Raw genomic sequence first — 18,529 nt, forward strand, 5'->3', positions numbered from 1 at the left:
GAGTCTAGGGGCCTTCGGTGTGCTCTGCCTGCACAGCTCACTCTGTGCCCCTCTGCCGGGACCCCCAGAGTGGCAGGACGAGCTCTCGGACAACCAGTCCGAATATTCCATTGGCTCCGAGGATGAGGATGAAGACTTTGAGGAGAGGCCGGAAGGGCAGAGTGAGTCATGGTGCTGGTGACCCTGGGCTGGGGCCAAGGCTGAGTGTTGGGGAGCTGATGGCCAGGCTGGGGAACTCTGGAGTCATCAGGACAGGCTTGAGGGCAGCTTTGGAGGTCATCCTGAGGGGTCCCAGTCCTGGGCGAGTTGGTGGATAGGATAGAGTCAGGATGCTCTGGGTCCTGCTAAAAGGTTATGGTGGGACTGCTCCCCAGGTGGTCGGCGACAATCCAGGAGACAGCTGAAGAGTGACAGGGACAAGCCCCTGCCGCCCCTTCTTGCCCGCGTTGGAGGCAACATTGAGGTTGGGGCCCATCTGCACTCCCACATTCCCAGGTCCCCTTCCCTCAATTTATCTTGTCCCCTCTCAGAACAAAGAGCTCACCCCTGCTGCCACCCCTGGGGGATGGAGGATAGGTGGGGTCTGCCCAGGGTCACACCACGTAGAGGTGGGTTGGGGCAAACCCTGGGTCTGGGTCCCCTCTGTGTCCTACCCCAGCTGGGGATGCCTGCCTTCTCTCTGCCCTCTCCCTGCTGCCTTCCCCCATGCCTTGTCCCCATGCCTGAGTCCTCTGCGCCCTCTCCCAGGTGCTGGGCTTCAACGCCCGGCAGCGGAAGGCCTTTCTGAATGCCATCATGCGCTGGGGCATGCCCCCCCAGGACGCCTTCAACTCCCACTGGCTGGTGCGGGACCTCCGAGGGAAGAGCGAGAAGGAGTTTAGGTAAAGGCTGAGGACGTGGCCCAGGACGTGTCTGTCCCCTCCGCAGGGGTCAGGCTCCAGCTGGGTGAGCCAGCGCCGTGGGCAGCATTTCTGCTCCTGCCAGGCTCAGGGCACCTGGAGAATTCACTGCCATCTGGTTTCTGTGTGGCTGGGGTCCAGGCCTGAGCAGGGCTGCTTTGCAGAAGGCGCTGCCTTGGCCGCCTCCCCGGAGCAGCTGTGCTAACAGAAGCGAGAAGGATGTGGGTTATCCAGGGCGAGGGCTGTCCTGAGAGGGTGCCCTGCCGGAGGAGGCCCCCTCTGCCCTTCCCTGGGGGTGTGAGCCAGGAGGCCTGGCTGGGAGGCAGGGGATTGGGTGATGATTCCAGCCTGGAGGTCTCCCTGGGGGTCCTGCCAGTCCTCGCAGAGGGTCCTTGCTGGCCCCCCACTCCCTGAGCCCCAGTCCCCCCCATCCCAGAGCCTATGTGTCCCTCTTCATGCGGCACCTGTGTGAGCCGGGGGCTGATGGCGCGGAGACCTTTGCGGATGGCGTGCCCCGTGAGGGGCTCTCGAGGCAGCACGTGCTCACGCGCATCGGCGTCATGTCACTGGTTAGGAAGAAGGTGGGTGAGTCGGCTTTTACTGGGTCCTTTCTTGTGGCTGCCTGTGGCCCTGGCAATTTCCTGGGGGGGTCAGTGGGCAGAAGGCAAGTCCTGGCTCAGGGTCACACAACTGCCTGGGCTCTGAGCCAGGCCAGAGGGACTGGCCCAGAATACCTCTCAGAGTGCAGAGTGTGAGAGACCAGGATCAGGCAACAGGGCAGGGGACACAGGGAGATTCAGGTTGGCGTGGGGCCTGGCCTGAGCATTTGTGGTCATAAGTACTCTGGCTTGGCCAGCCTTGGGCAGAGGTGTCATTCACCATAAGCCTGGGACACCCCCAGTTGCACTGGCAGCTCTGGGGCCCTCACACCAGACCTGTGAGCTTCCTCCCTCCCTTCCTGTCGACCCCAGGTGCAGGAGTTTGAGCACGTCAACGGGAAGTACAGCACCCCGGACTTGATCCCGGAGGGGTCCGAGGGCAAGAAGCCGGGCGAGGTCATCTCCTCGGATCCCAACACACCAGTGCCCGCCAGCCCCGCTCACCTTCTGCCCACCCCACTGGGCCCGCCAGGTCTGAGATCAGATGAGCAGCGGAGAGCGCCTGCTTGGGTTGTGGGAGGTGGCAGGCCCCTGGAGACCCCGAGTCCTCTGCACACCCCACAAAAAACGGCTGCCCTTCCTCCCAAGGATTCTGCCTGCAGCAGCATTGCTCTCCTGAGAATTTTCTTTCTTTTTTTTTTTTTTTAAGATCTCATTTATTGATTTTACAGAGAGAGGAATTGGAGGGGTGAGAAGTATCAACTCATAGTTGCTTCACTTTAGTTGTTCATTGCTTGCTTGTCATTTGTGCCTTGATCGGACAAGCCCAGGGTCTCAAACCAGCAACCTCAGTGTTCCAGGTCAATGCTTTACCCACTGTGCCACTACAGGCCAGGCAGAGACTTTTGCTTTTTCAATGACAGCTTTGAGATGTGATTTACATATCATGACATTCATTCTTTAAAAGTGTACTATTGGGTAGTTTCTAGTGTATTTCACAGGCATGTGCTGCTGTCAGCTCCAGAGTATTTTATCACCCCTCCTCCCCAGACGAACACATACCCTATTAGCAGTCTTCAGCATCCCCAGTGCCTGGCAACCACAAATCTCCTTTCTGTGCCTCTAGATTTGCCTGTTCTGGACATCGCTTGTAAATGAAGTCATCCAATATGTGGCCCTTTATGCCCGGCTTCTTTCTCTCAGCATAATGTGCTCAAGGTCCATCCGTGTTGTAGTGTGTCCACATTTAATTCCTTTTCGTGGCCGTGTAACATTCACTGGGCGGGTAGAGCACGTTCTGTTTGTCCATTCATCGTCAGCTGGTGGAGTTGGGGTGCTTTCCTCTTTCTGGCTGTTGTGGACAACATCGCTGCGAACATTGGGGTTTCAGTTCTCCTGTGTTTTTGTTTCTCTTGGGTGCACGGCTGGGATCGGCACCTCCGGGTTCCTTTCTGAGGAACCGCTGGCCTGTTTTCACAGTTACCACACCATTCTGTTTCGCCGGCTGTATTTGAGGGTTTCGAGTTTCCCCACATCCTCACCAGCATTTGTTCCCTGGCTTTTGGCTTCAGGCTATTATAATGAGTGGGAAGTGGTTCTCACTACGGGCCATTAGTCCATCTCTTTGGAGAAAGGTCTTTTCAGGTCCTTTGTCCGTCTTGAATGAGTTTATTTCAACCTGAGTGTCTTTTTGGTGACCTGTGTATTTGTTTGGGCAAAGCAGCTTCTCTTAGGTGGACCTCTCAGGCCCCGGGCAGACCTGAGGTGTCTTCCCTAGGTGACAGGTGAGGCTCCGAGAGGCATGGGCCCCCGAGGACATCCTGCTTCTGGACACAGTGTACCCTCTAGAGGTGGACACTCCTGGGTTTGCTTCCTGACCCTGTGTGATTTTAGGCTCAAGTCACCTGTGAGCCTGTTGTCTCCCCTGTGGTGTGGGACGGGACACTGCACACTTCCCAGGGCTGTTGGCAGCCCACGAGTCACTGGTACGCCGTGTGCTGGGAACTGACTCGGTGTGGAGGAGGCACCTGGCTGGTCAGCCAGCCTGAACCCTGGACCTCGGACGTTGGCTCCCAGCCCGGGCCTCCGTCCACCTCACTTCCCTGCTTCCAGATGGGGGCCCCGTGGTGTGCGGCCCTGCCTGTCAGTCCCTGGCTTTGCGTCACTGGGCCTCCCAGAATCCCCACATCGCAGGCCTGGCCTGGGCTCTCTGGCTCCCCTGGGGGTCCCATCCTTCTCCTGGAGGTGCCTGGTCTAGAGGGCGCCTCCTACAGGCCAGACCCTTCTCTCCTCTCTGGTGTCCCTGTCTCCAGCCCGTGCCCACGCGTCTCACCTCTCCCTCTTCATCTTTCAGACAAAATGGAAGCCCAGCTGGGCTACGTGGACGAGAAGGAGCTGGGGGTGTCGAAGCCTAAGAAGCCTCCAGAAATACAGGTTTGGATGATGCTGGTGTGTGGGGCCCCTGGTGGACGTGGGGTGAAAGGCTGGGTCTGGGGACCTCCTCTGGCCTTGCCCAGAACCTTCTTCTGGCTCCAGGTTTGAGCCTCTGAGTTTGGAGGAACAGGTTGGGAGCCAGGAGAGTGGGTCCCAAGCCCAGTGCCCATTCCTTGTCTTCCACTCCTGTTGAGACCCAACCCGTCACCCCTAGGCCTTGCCGACCACCCTGGACAGAGTAGAGGGTGAGGACAAGCACGAGACCTCAGATGGCAAAGAGAGGGCCCGAGAGGAGCGCCCAGAGGAGACGGAGAAGGCCCAGCCCTCCCCGGAGCAGCTGCCGAAAGGTGAGGGCTCTCCTTGGTCACCCGCCCCCGAGCAGCCTCTAGCCTCATCAGCTTGCGCTGGAGCACGGCGGCCAGGCTGGGCTTCATTCCGTGGCTCCCTGGCCGCGTGGGGGATTGTGCTTGCTCTGTCCTCACACGTCTGACCCCGGGGAGAGCTGGGGGCTTGGTTCTCTCCTCGTGGGCATCCACTTTTCCTACTGTACAGAGTTTGGGGGCTTTGTTTTTGTGTAACAGAGACAGAGCGAGACAGATAGGGACAGACAGGAACAGAGAGAGATGAGAAACATCAGTTCTTTATTGCAGCACCTTAGTTGTTCGTTGATTGCTTTCTCATATGTGCATTGACTGGTGGGCTACAGCAGACTGAGTGACCCCTTGCTCAAGCCAGCGACCTTGGGCTCAAGCTGGTGAACCTTGCTAAACCAGATGAGCTCGTGTTCAAGCCGACGACTTCGGGGTCTTGAACAGGGTCCTCCGCCTCCCAGTCGGACGCTCCATCCACTGCACCACCGCCTGGTCAGGCTCATGGGCTTTCTTTTTACTAGTGATTGCCTTGTGGTCTAAACACCGGAGTCTGTATGGGATCATTTTATATGATATCGTCAAAACCTGTTTTCTGACTGGATGGCTTAATGTGGTCAGATTTTGCAGACGCTCACGTGTGCTTGAAAATAACGTCTCTTCTGTAAGTTGCTAAGCGTGAGGTTCTGCTTCAGTAATGCTTGTTGTGTTGTTTGGAGTTTTATGTCCTTACTCATTTTTGATTTGCTTTGATCAGTCAAGTCTGAGGGACTGAAAACCTTTCACTACGATTGTGAGTTAAGTTTCTCTCTCCTCGTAAGGCCACACGTGGCTCTGTGCTGTTGGAGGCGAGGCTGTGAGGCGGGCACCAGTTCAGTTGTATTTCTATTTTTCTGATGAAGTGTGCCTCTGATTCTTATGTAATGGCTTGGCTTTAGTCGTCCTGATATGTTTTGCTTTAAGGTTTATTTAGGCTTATTTAGATTCGTCTTTTGTTGGGTGTGCAGTCAGTATTTCTGTTTCTGTCCCTTTAGTTTAAAAATACATATAAATAACAGCTTTATTGTGATATAATTCACATTCTGCACAATTTAAAATGCATCATTCAGTTGTTTGTAGTATGTTCACAGAGCTGTGCAACCATCAGCACAATTAATTTTAGAACAGTTTTTTCTTTCTTTTGAGGAAGGGAGAGAGAGGGTGAGAAGCATCAATTCGTAGTTGCTTTTCCTTTAGTTGTACATTGACTGCTTCTCGTACATGTCTTGACTGGGGTGAGCCAGTGTTCCCTTGCTCAAGCCAGTGATCTTGGACTTTGCATGCCAGCAACTTTTTGGGCTCAAGCTGGAGAGCTTTGGGATCGGGCGGACAATTCCACTGCTCAAGCCAGAGACCCCGTGCTAATTGATGAGCCCCCCACCCCCACCCCCCTCAGAGCCCGCGACCTTGGGGCTTTGAACTGGCCGCCACAGCGTTCCAGGTCGACACTTTATCTACTTCACCACCATGGGTCAGTCAGTTTTAGAACTTGTCATGATTCCAAAAAGAAACCCTGCACCCATTAGCTGTCACTCTCCATTTCCTCCCCCCCTGCTCCTCCCTCCCCCTGCTCCTCTCCACCCCCCCCAGCCTCTGGCAACCACAAATCTACTTTCTGTCTGTATGGATTTGCCTATTCTGGGCCTTTCTTGTAAATAGAGCCATAAAATATGAGTCCTTTTGTTTCTGGCTATACTTAGAATAGCATAGTGTTTTCAAGGTTTATCCATGTTGTAGCACGTGTCAGTACTTTGTTTCTTTCTTTTATGGCTCAGTCACATTCTCTTGTGTGGGTCGACCACATTTTGTTTATCCGTTTCTCAGTTGATGGACATTTGGGTTGTTGCTAATTTTTGGCTCTGCGAAGAAGAACCGCTACTGTGAACATTTGTCTACTTACTTTGTGTGTGTGTGGACACAGGCTTTAGTTCTTTTAGGTAGGAGTGGAAGTGTGGTATTATATGGCAACTCTTCTGTTTAATATTTGGAGGGACCTCCGGAATGTTTTCAGTAGCAGCTGCGCTGTTTTCTGTTCCCACCGGCAGCGTGCGAGAGTTCCAGCTTCACGTCCTGGCCGGATACTTGTCATTTATCTATCTCTTTTATGGTAGCCATCCCAGTGGGCGAGGAGTGGGATCTTAAGTGATTTTGATAAAGATGTTGAGCATCTTTTCACGTGCTTGTTGGCCGTTTGCATATCTTTGTTGGAAAAAATGTCTTTTCAGACCCTTTGCCCATTTTTTTTTTATTGATTGACTTTTTTAGCTAGAGAAGAAGGGAGATTGAGAGAGAGAGAGAGAACAAGAACATCGGTCCGTTCCTGTCCCTGACCAGAGATCAAACCAGCAACTCTGTGGTTTGAGCTGATGTTCTAACCAGCCAAGCTGTCTGGCCAGGGCCCCTTTGCCCATTTTTAAATTGGACTATTTGTCTTTATTATTGAGTTGCAAGAATGCTTTGTAGCTACATGTACCTTATCGGAGTTATAACTTTGCAAGTATTTTCTCCTGTTCCTGTAATTTTAATCTATCTGTGTATAGCAGGATTCGTTATCTTAAATCTAATCATAGAGTCTCTACCTATTAGCTGGCAAGTTTAATTCCTTTACATTTATTGTAATAGTGAGATTATTTTAATGAATTTCTACCGTGTTACCGTGGGCTTTATTACCTTTGCGTTTTCTTCTTCTTTTTTTCCTCCTCCTCTGCTGTCTCTTAGATTGATCAAGTTTCCTTTATATATACCTTTCCCCCTTGACTCCTTTGGAAGGTTTCTAGTCCGTTCTGTTTTGTACTTCTAAAGTTTTTGTATGTACCTCTCCTGAATCCTATGAGGACTGCTAGGCAACTTGAACTCTAACCCACGCTCTTTCCATCTTTCCTGTACTCTATCTGTTGCTCGGTGTTTTAGTTTCAACTTGTTTTAATTCCCCAGATTGGTTATTAGACTTACTTCTAAATTGTTAATCCCTATGTAGACCTTTCCACATTCTTAGCAGTTCTGTGTTTGCTTGTCTGTTCGCTGCTGCTTCCTAATGTGCCGCGTCCTAAAGCATACCCCATTTTAATGATGCTTCCAGCAGATTTATGTGAAGGGCACATTTCTTTGTTGTGTGCAAAATTCAAGGTGGATAGGGGTTTCTCCTCACTGCTTTGGAAATGTTAATTCCTTCTGGCTTTCTTTGTGGTTGTGCTGCTGAGGAAGATTCCTCTTAGGGTAATTGTTGCTTTTATAGGAAATCTGCCTTTTCTGTTATTTTCTAACACCAAAAGACCACTTTTAAGATATTGTGTTTGTGTTTGATAATGCGTATTTTTACAGCCCTGAAATTTTTTATTCATCCTACTTCTGGACTGTGATTCTTTTTTTTTTTCTGAAGCTGGAAACAGGTAGAGATAGTCAGACAGACTCCCGCATGCACCCGACCGGGATCCACCCGGCACGCCCACCAGGGGCAACGCTCTGCCCCTCCGGGGCGTCGCTCTGTTGCGACCAGAGCCACTCCAGCGCCTGGGGCAGAGGCCAAGGAGCCATCCCCAGTGCCCGGGCCATCTTTGCTCCAATGGAGTTTGGCTGCGGGAGGGGAAGAGAGAGACAGAGAGGAAGGAGAGGGGGAGGGGTGGAGAAGCAGATGGGCGCTTCTCCTGTGTGCCCTGGCCGGGAAACGAACCCGGGACTTCTGCACACCAGGCTGACGCTCTACCACTGAGCCAACCGGCCAGGGCCTGGACTGTGATTCTTAAAGATGAATATTATATCTTTCATCAATTGTATCAATAGGTAAATTTCTGATCACTCTTGCTTTGAATATTGCCTTGGTCCCCATTATGTTTTTTTTTTTTTCCTGCCATTCCTGTTGCTGGTCAATTCTTTCATTCATCCGAGTAGTGTACAGAGGTGGGAAAACGTCAGTTGACAGTTGTGTGTACGCAAAACACAGAGTTAATAAAGCTGTTGTAATAATCATGACTTGTGTGTCTTTTTCCGTACGCACAACTCTCAACGGACTTTTGCCCACCCCTGTGTATTGAAGGCTTGCCGTGTGTTACTTTGTTAGGTACTGGGCTCACAAAATGAACGGAAAGAGCAAAAGCCTCTTGGACATGAAATTTTTATTTTAGTGGGGGAGACAGGCAATCAGCAAAAAACGGAAGTGTGTTTTGTTCAAACAGAATAGACTCCAAATGCAATAAAGAAGGGGAAGCAGATACAACGTTAGCAAAGATGGGCTGATGTGTCTTAACACATCTTTTACTTCTTTGACATTTCCCATCTCTCCACAAGAATTTCTTTTTAAGCCTGACCAGGCAGTGGCGCAGTGGATAGAGCGTTGAACTGGGATGCGGAGAACCCAGGTTCAAGACCCCGAGGTTCAAGATCTGGTTGGAGCAAAGCTCACCAGCTTGGACGCAAGGTCACTGGCTTGAGTAAGGGGTTACTCGGTCTGCTGAAGGCCCGCGGTCAAGGCACATATGAGAAAGCAATCAATGAACAGCTAAGGTGTTGCAACCAAAAACTGATGATTGATGCTTCTCATCTCTCTCCTTTCCTGTCTGTCCCTATCTAATATCCCTCCCTCTGACTCTGTCTCTGTAAAAAAGAAAAAAATTTTCTTTTTTAGATTTTATTTATTGATTTTACAGTGAAAGAAAAGGGGTAGCGAGAACATCAACTCATAGTTACTTCACTTTAGTTTCATTGATTGTTTGTCATATATACCTCAACTGGGTAAGGCCAGAGTTTGGAATCGGCACCTCAGCATCCCAGGTTGATGCTCTATCCCCAGGCTCTTGCCAGGCTCTGCAAGGCTTTCTGAGTCATCCTGAGGTCTAGCTTCAGCTCCTGTTTTCTGTGCACAGTGGTAGGTTTTTAACCTACCCATTTGTATCATTTTCTGTGGCTGTGAAACAAATTATATTACAAATTTAGCTGTGGAAAACAACACCTGTTTGTTAGGTCATAGTTTTGAGGCTCCAAAGCCCAGAGTGGTGTGGCTGGGCTTTCTGCTCAGGGTCTCGCGGGACTGAAATCAAGTTCTCATTTGGAGGCAGGGGGGAGGGGCAATCTGCTTCCAGGCCCATTGTTGTTGTTGGCTGACTTTGGCTACTTGAGGTTGGAGGACTGAGGTCTTGTTTCCTCACACTGCCAGCTGGGGGCTGTCCTCCACACCCAGCAGCTGCCCGTGCTCCCAGGTATGGGCCCACTCTATCTCTAAGGTAGCCATGATGCCCTGGGTTTGCCTTGTGCTTCGGATCTCTGACGTCCTTTTCAGTGACCAGTCTGAGAAAACTGTTTTTAAAGGGCTGGTGTGGCCCTTGCCGGTAGCTCAGGAGATTGGAGCGTTGTCTCAATACACCAAGATTGCAGGTTCAATACTGGTCAGGGCACATACAGGAATCAAAGAATGAATGCATAAGCAAGTGGAAAAACAAATTGATGTTTCTCGCTCTCAAATCAATAAAAATAAATTTAAAAGGTTGAACCCAGCACGTCTGTGGACCTGACCATCATGCCAAGCTTGTTCTCTGGGGCCAGGCAGTCTTAGAGGACATCTTAGAAATCCACAATGGAAATGTTTAGTGATAATAGTTGTCTCTTTTATGTCTCAACGTTTTATCTGGCTTTTCCAGGTTTTTTTTGTCTTGTCTTTTCCTGTGGATTCTCTTTCTGTTTCTCTCTCTGGCAGGTAGATAATTGATTTCTTTTCTTTTTTCTTTTTATTCAGTGAAAGGAGGGGAAGCAAGGAGACAGACTCCTTCATGCGCCCGATTGGGATCCACCCAGCAAGCCCACTAGGGGGCAATGTTCTGTTCATCTGGGGCCCTTGCTCCATTGCTTAGCAACTGAGCCCTTCTTAGTGCCTGAGGTGGAGTCTGTGGAGCCACCTAGGTGCCCATGGCCAACTCGCTTCAGTTGAGCCATGGCTGCAGGAGGGGAAGAGAGAGAGAGAGAGAGAGAGAGAGAGAGAGAGAGAGAGAAGTGAAGGGGAGAGGGTTGGAGAAGCAGATGGTCGCTTCTCCTGTATGCTCTTACTGGGAAATGAACCTGAGACTTCCACACACTGGACATTCTACTGCTGAGCCAACCAGCTAGGGCTGATAATTATTTTCTGATTTTGGCTGGGTGCAAATTCATCAGAGATTCTTTTATCCATGGGAACCCATGTCACCAGTCTACAGGAATGTCCCCCTTCTATTTCCTGACCCCAAGGCCCTGTGATCTCACTGGGGGTTTTGTCAGGCTGGGACCAGTCTCTATGGCCTCTCCTTGCTGGGGTAGCACAGAGGGGACAGTACGGCCTCTACAGCCCCCTTTGCGTTAGGTGTGGAGCCACTTCATTCCACGTGGGAGCCAGGCTTCCTCAGCCTGGCCGTGGGCCTGCGGGTGGAGCTTTCTCTCTCCCTCAGAGGGCACAGTGTTTGGGGGGCACTGGTTTAATTCCAGTTCTTTGCATCACTGGGGCTTGAAGCCTCATCCTCCCTGTCTGGCTGGGGAGAGACGGCCCGAGCCCTCCAGCCCGCTTCCTGGTGTCCACTTCCCGCCCGCCTGGGCCCTGCTTGGGCTTCTTAGCTTCTGTTCTCATTTATGGCACCCGGCCATCTCCTTTTCTTCTCGGGAGCTCACACGTGTGCTTCTTCAGTGCGATGATGAGAGTTTGCCTGATGTTTCAGGTGCTTGTAAGAGGGATTGTGTGTTATCAAAGGTGCACATCGCCCGGAATGTTAGTGCCACGGTTATTGTTGTGGGAGGGAGGATCTCGGGGCTGTGCCTGGAGGAGTTCAGGCCAGGGTGCTGCTGGGGCAAGGGTGATGGTGGGGGCCCTGTCCCCGCCCCGCCTCCCTCGACATCTCCTGGGTGGCACCTGTAGGCTCCTCAGTAAAATGATGGAGAGGGGCTTGTATGTGGCTAAACAGTTCTGGCCACCAGCCCGGAGTCCGCTCTGCCCTTCCCGGACCCCTTCCCACCTCACAAACACCCCTTGTCTTGCAGAAGAAGGGCTTCCTGAGAAGGAGAAAATTCTGGATAAGCTGGAGCTGAGCCTGATTCACAGCCGAGGGGACAGCAGTGATTACAGGCCAGGTCTGGGGCTCTTGTGTGCGCTCTGCCCTGTGTCCCCTGGTCTCTCGAAGGTGCTATCTGGACCCTGTTGGGACTTCTGCAGCCTTCTGGGCACCGTCCCCTCGGCTCTAGGCCCCAGCTAGAGCTGGGGGGTGGGAGCCTGGACTCTCGAGCTCCACTTGGGACTGACCCCTGTCCGCTCTCCTGACTCCTCCATGGCCACCACCGGGAGGAAGGAGGGCTGGCGGTAGAGCTTGACCTGGAGCATTGGGGCTCAGCGGGAAGCTTGGTGTGCCTCCAGGTGCTGGGATGTTCTGGAGCAGGTGTGCTCTGCTCAGACCCTGTGCTGTCATTCTCAAACATAAGCCACACTTTTCACAGGGCCGTCCCCCTGTTCCCAGGTGGTCCTGACTTGGCGAGGAAGGGGCCCCCGGGCGGGGAGCCAGCCCTGCCTGTGTGGACGTAGAGAGGGGGCAGCTGGTTTGTCCACTTAAAGTTCGCCTCTGCAGTGGTCTCCTGGAGGATGGCGAGATGTGTTTTCCACTTGCCTTTGGGCCCCCAGCACTCGGCAGAGAGAGGCCTCTGGGCAGCGCCTTTTGGATGGATGAATGAATGCGGGTCTGTCCTCCCACAGATGATACCAAAGTTGAGGAGAAGGAGCCCATTGAAACACAGCAAAATGGTGACAAAGAAGAAGATGAAGAGGGGAAAAAAGAAGACAAGAATGGGAAGTTTAAGTTCATGTTCAACATTGCAGATGGAGGCTTCACAGGTATTGGGGTGGAGTGGTTGGTGTCATAGCCTTCCTGTCTGTGTGGATCCTGGGAGTCCGGGCAGATGGTTATTTTATACTAAAGTGTGAATGGTTGATAAGAGTTCACTGTATAATATTTTCTAGCAATGCTGAACCTCTAGGGATGGGAAGATATTGGGTAGTGAGGGGATCCTGGGCCCACCTCTGTGAGGGACTGTGGGGCACCTCATTCTGTTCCCCTTGGCCGGCTTCCCAGAGCTGCACACACTGTGGCAGAATGAAGAGCGTGCTGCTGTGTCCTCGGGGAAAATCTACGACATCTGGCACCGGCGCCATGACTACTGGCTGCTGGCAGGCATTGTGACGTATCCTTGGCTAAGCCCGGCTGGGCAAGACTCTGGTATGGTCCTCTGTGGACCTCTGGGTGGGATGTGAGGCGTGTGGGGTGAGGAGTCAGGAGCCACTGCTCCTGACCAGATCAAAGGCCCTTTGCTGGTGATGATGATGGTGATGATGATGATGGTGATTATGATGGTGATGGTGGTGATGGAGATGATGATGATGATGGTGATGATGATGACGATGATGATGATGATGGTGATGATAATGACCATAGCCACAGCTCATTCCTTCACCCTCAATATTCGCTCCACTTCACAGCAGCTTTCCACGAGGGGCACTACATGGTCCCTGTTATTCAGAGGAGGATACGGTTGCTCAGAGAAGCCAAGTGACTTGCCCAGAGATACACAGCTAATAAGTCATAGCCCATTTATCTGACTGCACAGTAAATGCTCCTCTTACACAACACAGACCTTACCTTGTCCCGGCAGTGACACCTGAAGGCTGCTTCACGATTTACGAGGGCTTGCATTCATTCATTCATCACTCATTCACTCATCCAATCTTCAGTCTCATCTCTGTCGATCACCTGCCATGTGCCAGGAATGGAGGCTGCGGCTGTGAGCAAACCAGCCCCTAATCCTGTCTACCCGGAACTCACATCCCACTGGGGTAGCTGGTGAACTCTCTGAGTTACCAAAGTGTGCGGTTCAGCGGAACCCAGTAGGGCAGGGAAGGGGCACAGGGAGCATTTGGGGTGGGGGTTGCATTTCCAGCGGGATGGTTAGGGAAGGTGATGTTTGAGACCTCCAGGGGGCAAGGAGAAGGCAGCTATCTGGGGACAGCCCCCCAGCAAAGCTGGCGGTCCTGAGAGCCTTGAGTGCAGCTGTTTGTCATGACGAACGGCGGATGTCGTTGGCAGGCGTTGGCAGGCCATTCCTGCAAGGAGCCAGAGAGGGAATGTCTCAGGTTTTGCAGAGTGACCACCCTGCTTCGCTGTGGTGGCCAAAGTAGCCGCTGACAGTGCAGACGCCAGTGAGTTCCGGTAAAACTTTATTTACAAAACCAGCCTGTGGGCTGTAGTTGACTGATCCCTGTCATGGAGGCGAAGGTGAAGAAACCCCGACTCTGCCTCTCATAACTGAGGGACCGTGGGCAAGATAACATTGTGCCCCCTGTTCCCTCAGGAGGCTTTGGGGAGGACCCTTCCCCACTTCTCCCCTGCTTTGGGGCCGGCCATCAATCCCTGGCTCCCCTTGGTTTGCAGCTACCTTACCCCAGTCTTCCCCAGTGTTGGTGTGTCTGTGTCCAAATTTCTTCTTTATAAGAGGACACAGGTTACAGTAACCCTAACTCAGAATGACCCCTTCTTAACTCAAGTACATCGGCAAAGACCCTATTTCCACATGAGGTCAGTCACAGGTACTGAGGTTAGAACTTGAACATGTGTCACCCTCTCCCCTGCTCGGGTGGCTGGGATGCAGGCGGTCACCCTGCCAAGCCTCAGGGCTGTGTTTGTGTCCCCCATGGGTGCCCGGCAGTGTCCACTGGTTGTCACGTGAGCGTCATCAGCATGCTTGTCCTGCAAGCCAAGGTCAGTGGCTTGCCGAGAACACACACAGTCAGGACTCTGTCCCCTGCCCTGTGGTGGAGTTCATCCTTAACGGTGCCCAACCAGGCACGGCTACGCCCGCTGGCAGGACATCCAGAATGACCCGAGGTACATGATCCTCAACGAGCCCTTCAAGTCCGAGATCCACAAGGGCAACTACCTGGAGATGAAGAACAAGTTCCTGGCCCGCAGGTTCAAGGTCAGAGGCTGCCCCGGTGGGGGAGGGGGTGCTGCAAGCGGGGCCGGCTATGCGCAGGCCTGGTGCAAAGGAGTTAGAGAGCGGCAGGTCTTTCCCCATTTATCCAGATGTGGGCTGGGCTGTCCGCAAGGGGGAGTCAGTCAGTCAGCTGACAGGGTGCTGGGTCCTTGCCCAGCGTCAGTTCCCGCTGGCCGAGTGTCCCTGCCCTGGTTGATGGGTGTAGAGAAACCGGCTTGGTGAGGGCTCTGAGGGGGTGGCCAAGGTCAGATAAGGATGGACCTCTTGGTGGGAGTGTGCCCTTCCTCCCTCCTTTCTGGCCAGGGCTTTGGTCTGGGGGTGGGGGTTGTAGGGAGTGAAGGGGGACAGGCCAATGCTCATCCCCCCCCTTCCTGCCCTCCAGCTGCTGGAGCAGGCACTGGTCATCGAGGAGCAGCTCCGGAGGGCAGCATACCTCAACATGACCCAGGACCCCAACCACCCAGCCATGGCCCTCAACGCCCGCCTGGCTGAGGTGGAGTGCCTTGCCGAGAGTCACCAGCACCTGTCTAAGGAGTCCCTCGCGGGGAACAAGCCTGCCAATGCTGTCCTGCACAAAGGTGAGCAGGCTCACTCCCCACAGCTGTCCTGCCCGCCTCTCTTCTGCCCAGTGGCTCGCTGGCCACAGATGAGGGTGCTGATGGGGGCACGGGGCTGGGGCAGAGCGTCAGCCCGAGGACTAAGCCTCCTGGCCAGCCTCCAGTCCGCCGTCCTGTCTCTCAAGCCCTGACAATATGCTTTATTTATGATTTTAGTGAAGGGGGTGGGGAGAGGGAGAGGAACGGGAGCCTTGATCTGTTCTGTATGTGCCCTGGCCAGGGATCAAACCGGCAACCTCTGCGCTCCAGGACAACGCTCTTGCCAACAGAGCTACTTGGCCAGGGGACATTATGCTTTAAATACGTTCTCTCTCTAATCGTTATGTTCTGAAGTGGTGTGGTTTATGAGCCCATTTTAAAGATGAGGACATGGAAATCAGGGGTGAATCTGCCCCAGGCTTTCTGGCTGCAGACCCTTGATCCGAGTCTACAGGATGCTCCAGTCTGGTTGTTACAGGGAGGGACTCCCCGACCTCCCTGGCCCCTGTTCTGTCTGGGAGATGTTTCTAGAGGCTGCTTTGCCTGTGGGCCCCCCCACCCTCAATCCTGTCCCCAGTGGGGGTTGGGGGGCTGCTGCAGTCCTCCCTGGGAGCCCCTGGCCCAGAGCCCTGCCTCCACTTTCCTGTCACCCCTGCCTTACTGAGTCGTGGGACATGGCCTCTGTCTCACCCCTACTCCCTGCCCAGGACCAGGAGGGAGGCTCAGGGTTGGGGTGGGGCCAGGAGAGGGGAGCTTATCCCCGGTTCACCCTAGCCCCCACCAAGCTGGCTGAGGGCCCAGAGGGAAGCCCAGTGTCAGCTCAGTCTCAGAGTTTCGGGCCCTCTTTGCTACAGCCTGAGGCCCCGGGGAGACGCTCTTTGGGGGAGCCCTGCTCTCCTTGGTAGCATGTCTCAGCTTGGTGGGGCTGGGAGGGCTGGGCGAGGAGCACCACCTGGTATCTGCTACCCTGAGAGCATTGTAGCACTCCCCTCATGAAGAAACACTAGCTCTGCCCCCTCTCCCTGCCCCTCCCTCCCACAGTCTTGAACCAGCTGGAGGAGCTGCTGAGTGACATGAAGGCGGACGTGACGCGCCTGCCTTCTATGCTGTCCCGCATCCCCCCGGTGGCTGCCCGCCTGCAAATGTCAGAGCGCAGCATCCTGAGCCGCCTGACCAACCGAGCCGGCGACCCCACCATCCAGCAGGTCAGCGCCCTGGGCCGGAGGCCCCATCATGCGCGCCCCGCAAGTGCCCTGGCTGCTGGGGATGGGGAGTGGAGTCCGTGGTGCCGGATGACACGGGACGATGACCTTTGAACCTGGGTCCTTGCCTCCAGGGCGCCTTCGGCTCCTCCCAGATGTACAACAACAACTTTGGGCCCAACTTCCGGGGCCCCGGACCGGGAGGGATTGTCAACTACAACCAGATGCCCCTGGGGCCCTATGTGACCGGTAGGTGCCCGTCTGCCCCCGGGCAGCATGCACAGGGGTGCCCTGCGGGGCCCTGCCTGCCCGCCACTGCCCCAGGCTAGCCGAGGTTTCCTCTCTCCCTGACAGATATCTAACCGTCCCAGTGACTTCCCTCTCGCGCCGAGCTCCTTCCCAGCTGAGGTGAGCTGCTCGTGGGTGCTCCAGCATCCCTACGCCTCTCCCTGTCTCGGAGGGTCGCACCTGGCCTGGCCACAATCAGCCCTGACCCCCCTGTCTTGACTCACAACCCTGAGGCGTGAGGCCTCTCTGCCTTCTGGGGCCCCCTGCCCCTGCCCCCGCCCCCTGTGCCCCGAGGACCACCTTGGGGCCGGTGTGTCTGTCCAGGGTTCCAGATGCTTCCCTGGGAGGCTGGGAAGGCAGGACGCAGAGGGGCGGGCTCCTATATGTATACATGTGTCCGTGGCAGGAAGTCAGCCTGCCCCCGCCTCCCCTGGCCCGGAGCCCTGCCTCCACTTTCCTGTCACCCCTGCCCTGCTGAGTCGTGGGCAGTCTGGGACATGGCCTCTGTCTCACCCCTACTCCCTGCCCAGGACCAGGAGGGAGTCTCAGGGTTGGGGTGGGGCCAGGAGAGGGGAGCTTATCCCCGGTTCACCCTAGCCCCCACCAAGCCCTGTCTGTCCCGTAAGAACTCCGCTTTGGGGTGCAGGTGCGGAGGGCAAGGCGTGTCCAGACTGGCCTCCCCCGTGGGCTGCTGATTCCTGGGGCGCTCTCTGGGGCTCTGGGAAGGCTTGGCTGGGGGGCCTCTGATTGCAGCTGCCCGTGTCAGGCTGTGGGTGGGGTGGCGACAGGGTGTAGGGTGCTACTCCCACAGAGACCTCACCGCCCACCTGGGGGTAATCCGTCATCTACTTCTTGCAGCCACGCCTGCTGGGCCACCCGCCCTACCCCCACAGGAGAGGAAAGCTACCGCCCTTTTAGGAGCTGTTGCCACCGTGGGACGGAAGGGGCACCTGCATCATGCCATCATGTGGGGGACGGGGCCCCGCAGTGCCACCTCATTGTAACCCACGTGTCCCACACAATGTTACACCCTCATCACACGGGACGCCCTCCTGGGCCACCTTTGCCAGGATGACTTCTTAGGGGAGATTTCATTTATTTGTACATCTTTTGCACTTTTCCTATTGAAGACTTGAACAAGTTTGTCTTGATAAGAGTTGAGTGGCATTTGGAGGAGTCTGACCTGCAGCCAACGTCTCTGTCTGTCCATGGGTGGCAGATTGGACGGACGCTCCTGGAAGCCTCGCTGCTGCTCTGGACTCGGCCCGGCCGGGAGGACACAGTGCCCGCCCCGGAGCTCTCGGCGTGCCCCCGCCCGCCCGTCTCCTCTGCACTGCCTCACTGCCCTCTGCTCTGCCCCCCTGCCCACGCGGGCCCCCAGCGCCAGGTGGGGCAGCATGGGGGGCAACCGTCCAGCCCGATGGTGGAGACCTGGTTGGGGCAGGACTTCTATTCTGCTCCCTTCCTGCCAGGGCTGGAAGCTAATGTGTGGTCCCTGGGGGCAGGGGCTGTCAGCAGCTGTCTGTTCCTGGAGTCTGTTGGCACACGTGGAGGGCCTGTGGCTGCTACCCTGCGGGGCAGGCCCAGTGCGTGGTCATGGGAGTGGGGGCCAGGCCTGCACGGTTGTGGAGCCCTCATCTCGGCTACCTGCTGGGCGCGGTTATGGGCAGGTGGTTGTTAGCGTCTTGCCAGAGAGGTCACAGCAGCACCGGAGGTGGCCCAGGAGCCCTTGGCCCTGTCCTTGCCCTGGGAGCTCATCACACCATCTCTAGGTGCACACTCCCCCGTGCAGTCTCATGGTCTGCAGATAGGGAGAAACAGGCCACCCCCTGGAGCCTGCCCTTTTTTTTGTCCAGAGAGGCCTCAACCCAGGCTCTGTCAGCCAGGGCGGGGCCATGGGTGTCCTCAAGGTGTTCTCAGATGGCTTGGGAGAGCGCCCCCCCCCCCCCCCCCCCCCGCCGGAGCCTCCCAGGCTGCTGCTTTGTGTCCTGGCCCTCCTCCAGCTGCCCCAGTGTGGGGATTGGGGTGTGGGTCCGGGCCTGTCTGTGTCTGATGCTCAGCCTGGAAGGGATTTCCAAGCCTCAGGCTTTCTGGGGAGATGCCCTGGGTAGGAATCCTGTT

General features: G+C 54.9%; 1 protein-coding gene across 4 annotated transcripts in view; it reads left to right on the forward strand.

The window, feature by feature from the left end:
* Nucleotides 1-17,443, forward strand: part of CHD5 (chromodomain helicase DNA binding protein 5) — a 61,875-nt gene extending 44,432 nt beyond the window's left edge. For 3 of the 4 annotated variants that reach the window (XM_066270609.1, XM_066270612.1, XM_066270611.1), the window contains 16 exons: nt 69-161; nt 375-463; nt 748-881; nt 1,336-1,480; nt 1,871-2,030; nt 3,852-3,931; nt 4,146-4,278; nt 11,329-11,418; nt 12,032-12,169; nt 12,408-12,516; nt 14,172-14,304; nt 14,705-14,900; nt 15,960-16,123; nt 16,255-16,369; nt 16,475-16,528; nt 17,267-17,360. In XM_066270609.1, coding sequence (XP_066126706.1) covers nt 69-161; nt 375-463; nt 748-881; nt 1,336-1,480; nt 1,871-2,030; nt 3,852-3,931; nt 4,146-4,278; nt 11,329-11,418; nt 12,032-12,169; nt 12,408-12,516; nt 14,172-14,304; nt 14,705-14,900; nt 15,960-16,123; nt 16,255-16,369; nt 16,475-16,482 — 1,787 coding nt within the window. In that variant the 3' untranslated portion in view covers nt 16,483-16,528; nt 17,267-17,360. Of the gene's footprint in view, nt 1-68; nt 162-374; nt 464-747; nt 882-1,335; nt 1,481-1,870; nt 2,031-3,851; nt 3,932-4,145; nt 4,279-11,328; nt 11,419-12,031; nt 12,170-12,407; nt 12,517-14,171; nt 14,305-14,704; nt 14,901-15,959; nt 16,124-16,254; nt 16,370-16,474; nt 16,529-17,266 lie in introns of all 4 variants that reach the window. The other variant, XM_066270610.1, reaches the window with a different exon arrangement.
* The last annotated feature ends 1,086 nt before the right edge of the window (nt 17,444-18,529 follow it).

The sequence above is a fragment of the Saccopteryx bilineata genome, chromosome 3 (assembly GCF_036850765.1).
Source record: "Saccopteryx bilineata isolate mSacBil1 chromosome 3, mSacBil1_pri_phased_curated, whole genome shotgun sequence".
In the NCBI taxonomy this organism is placed as follows: Eukaryota; Metazoa; Chordata; class Mammalia; order Chiroptera; family Emballonuridae; genus Saccopteryx; species Saccopteryx bilineata.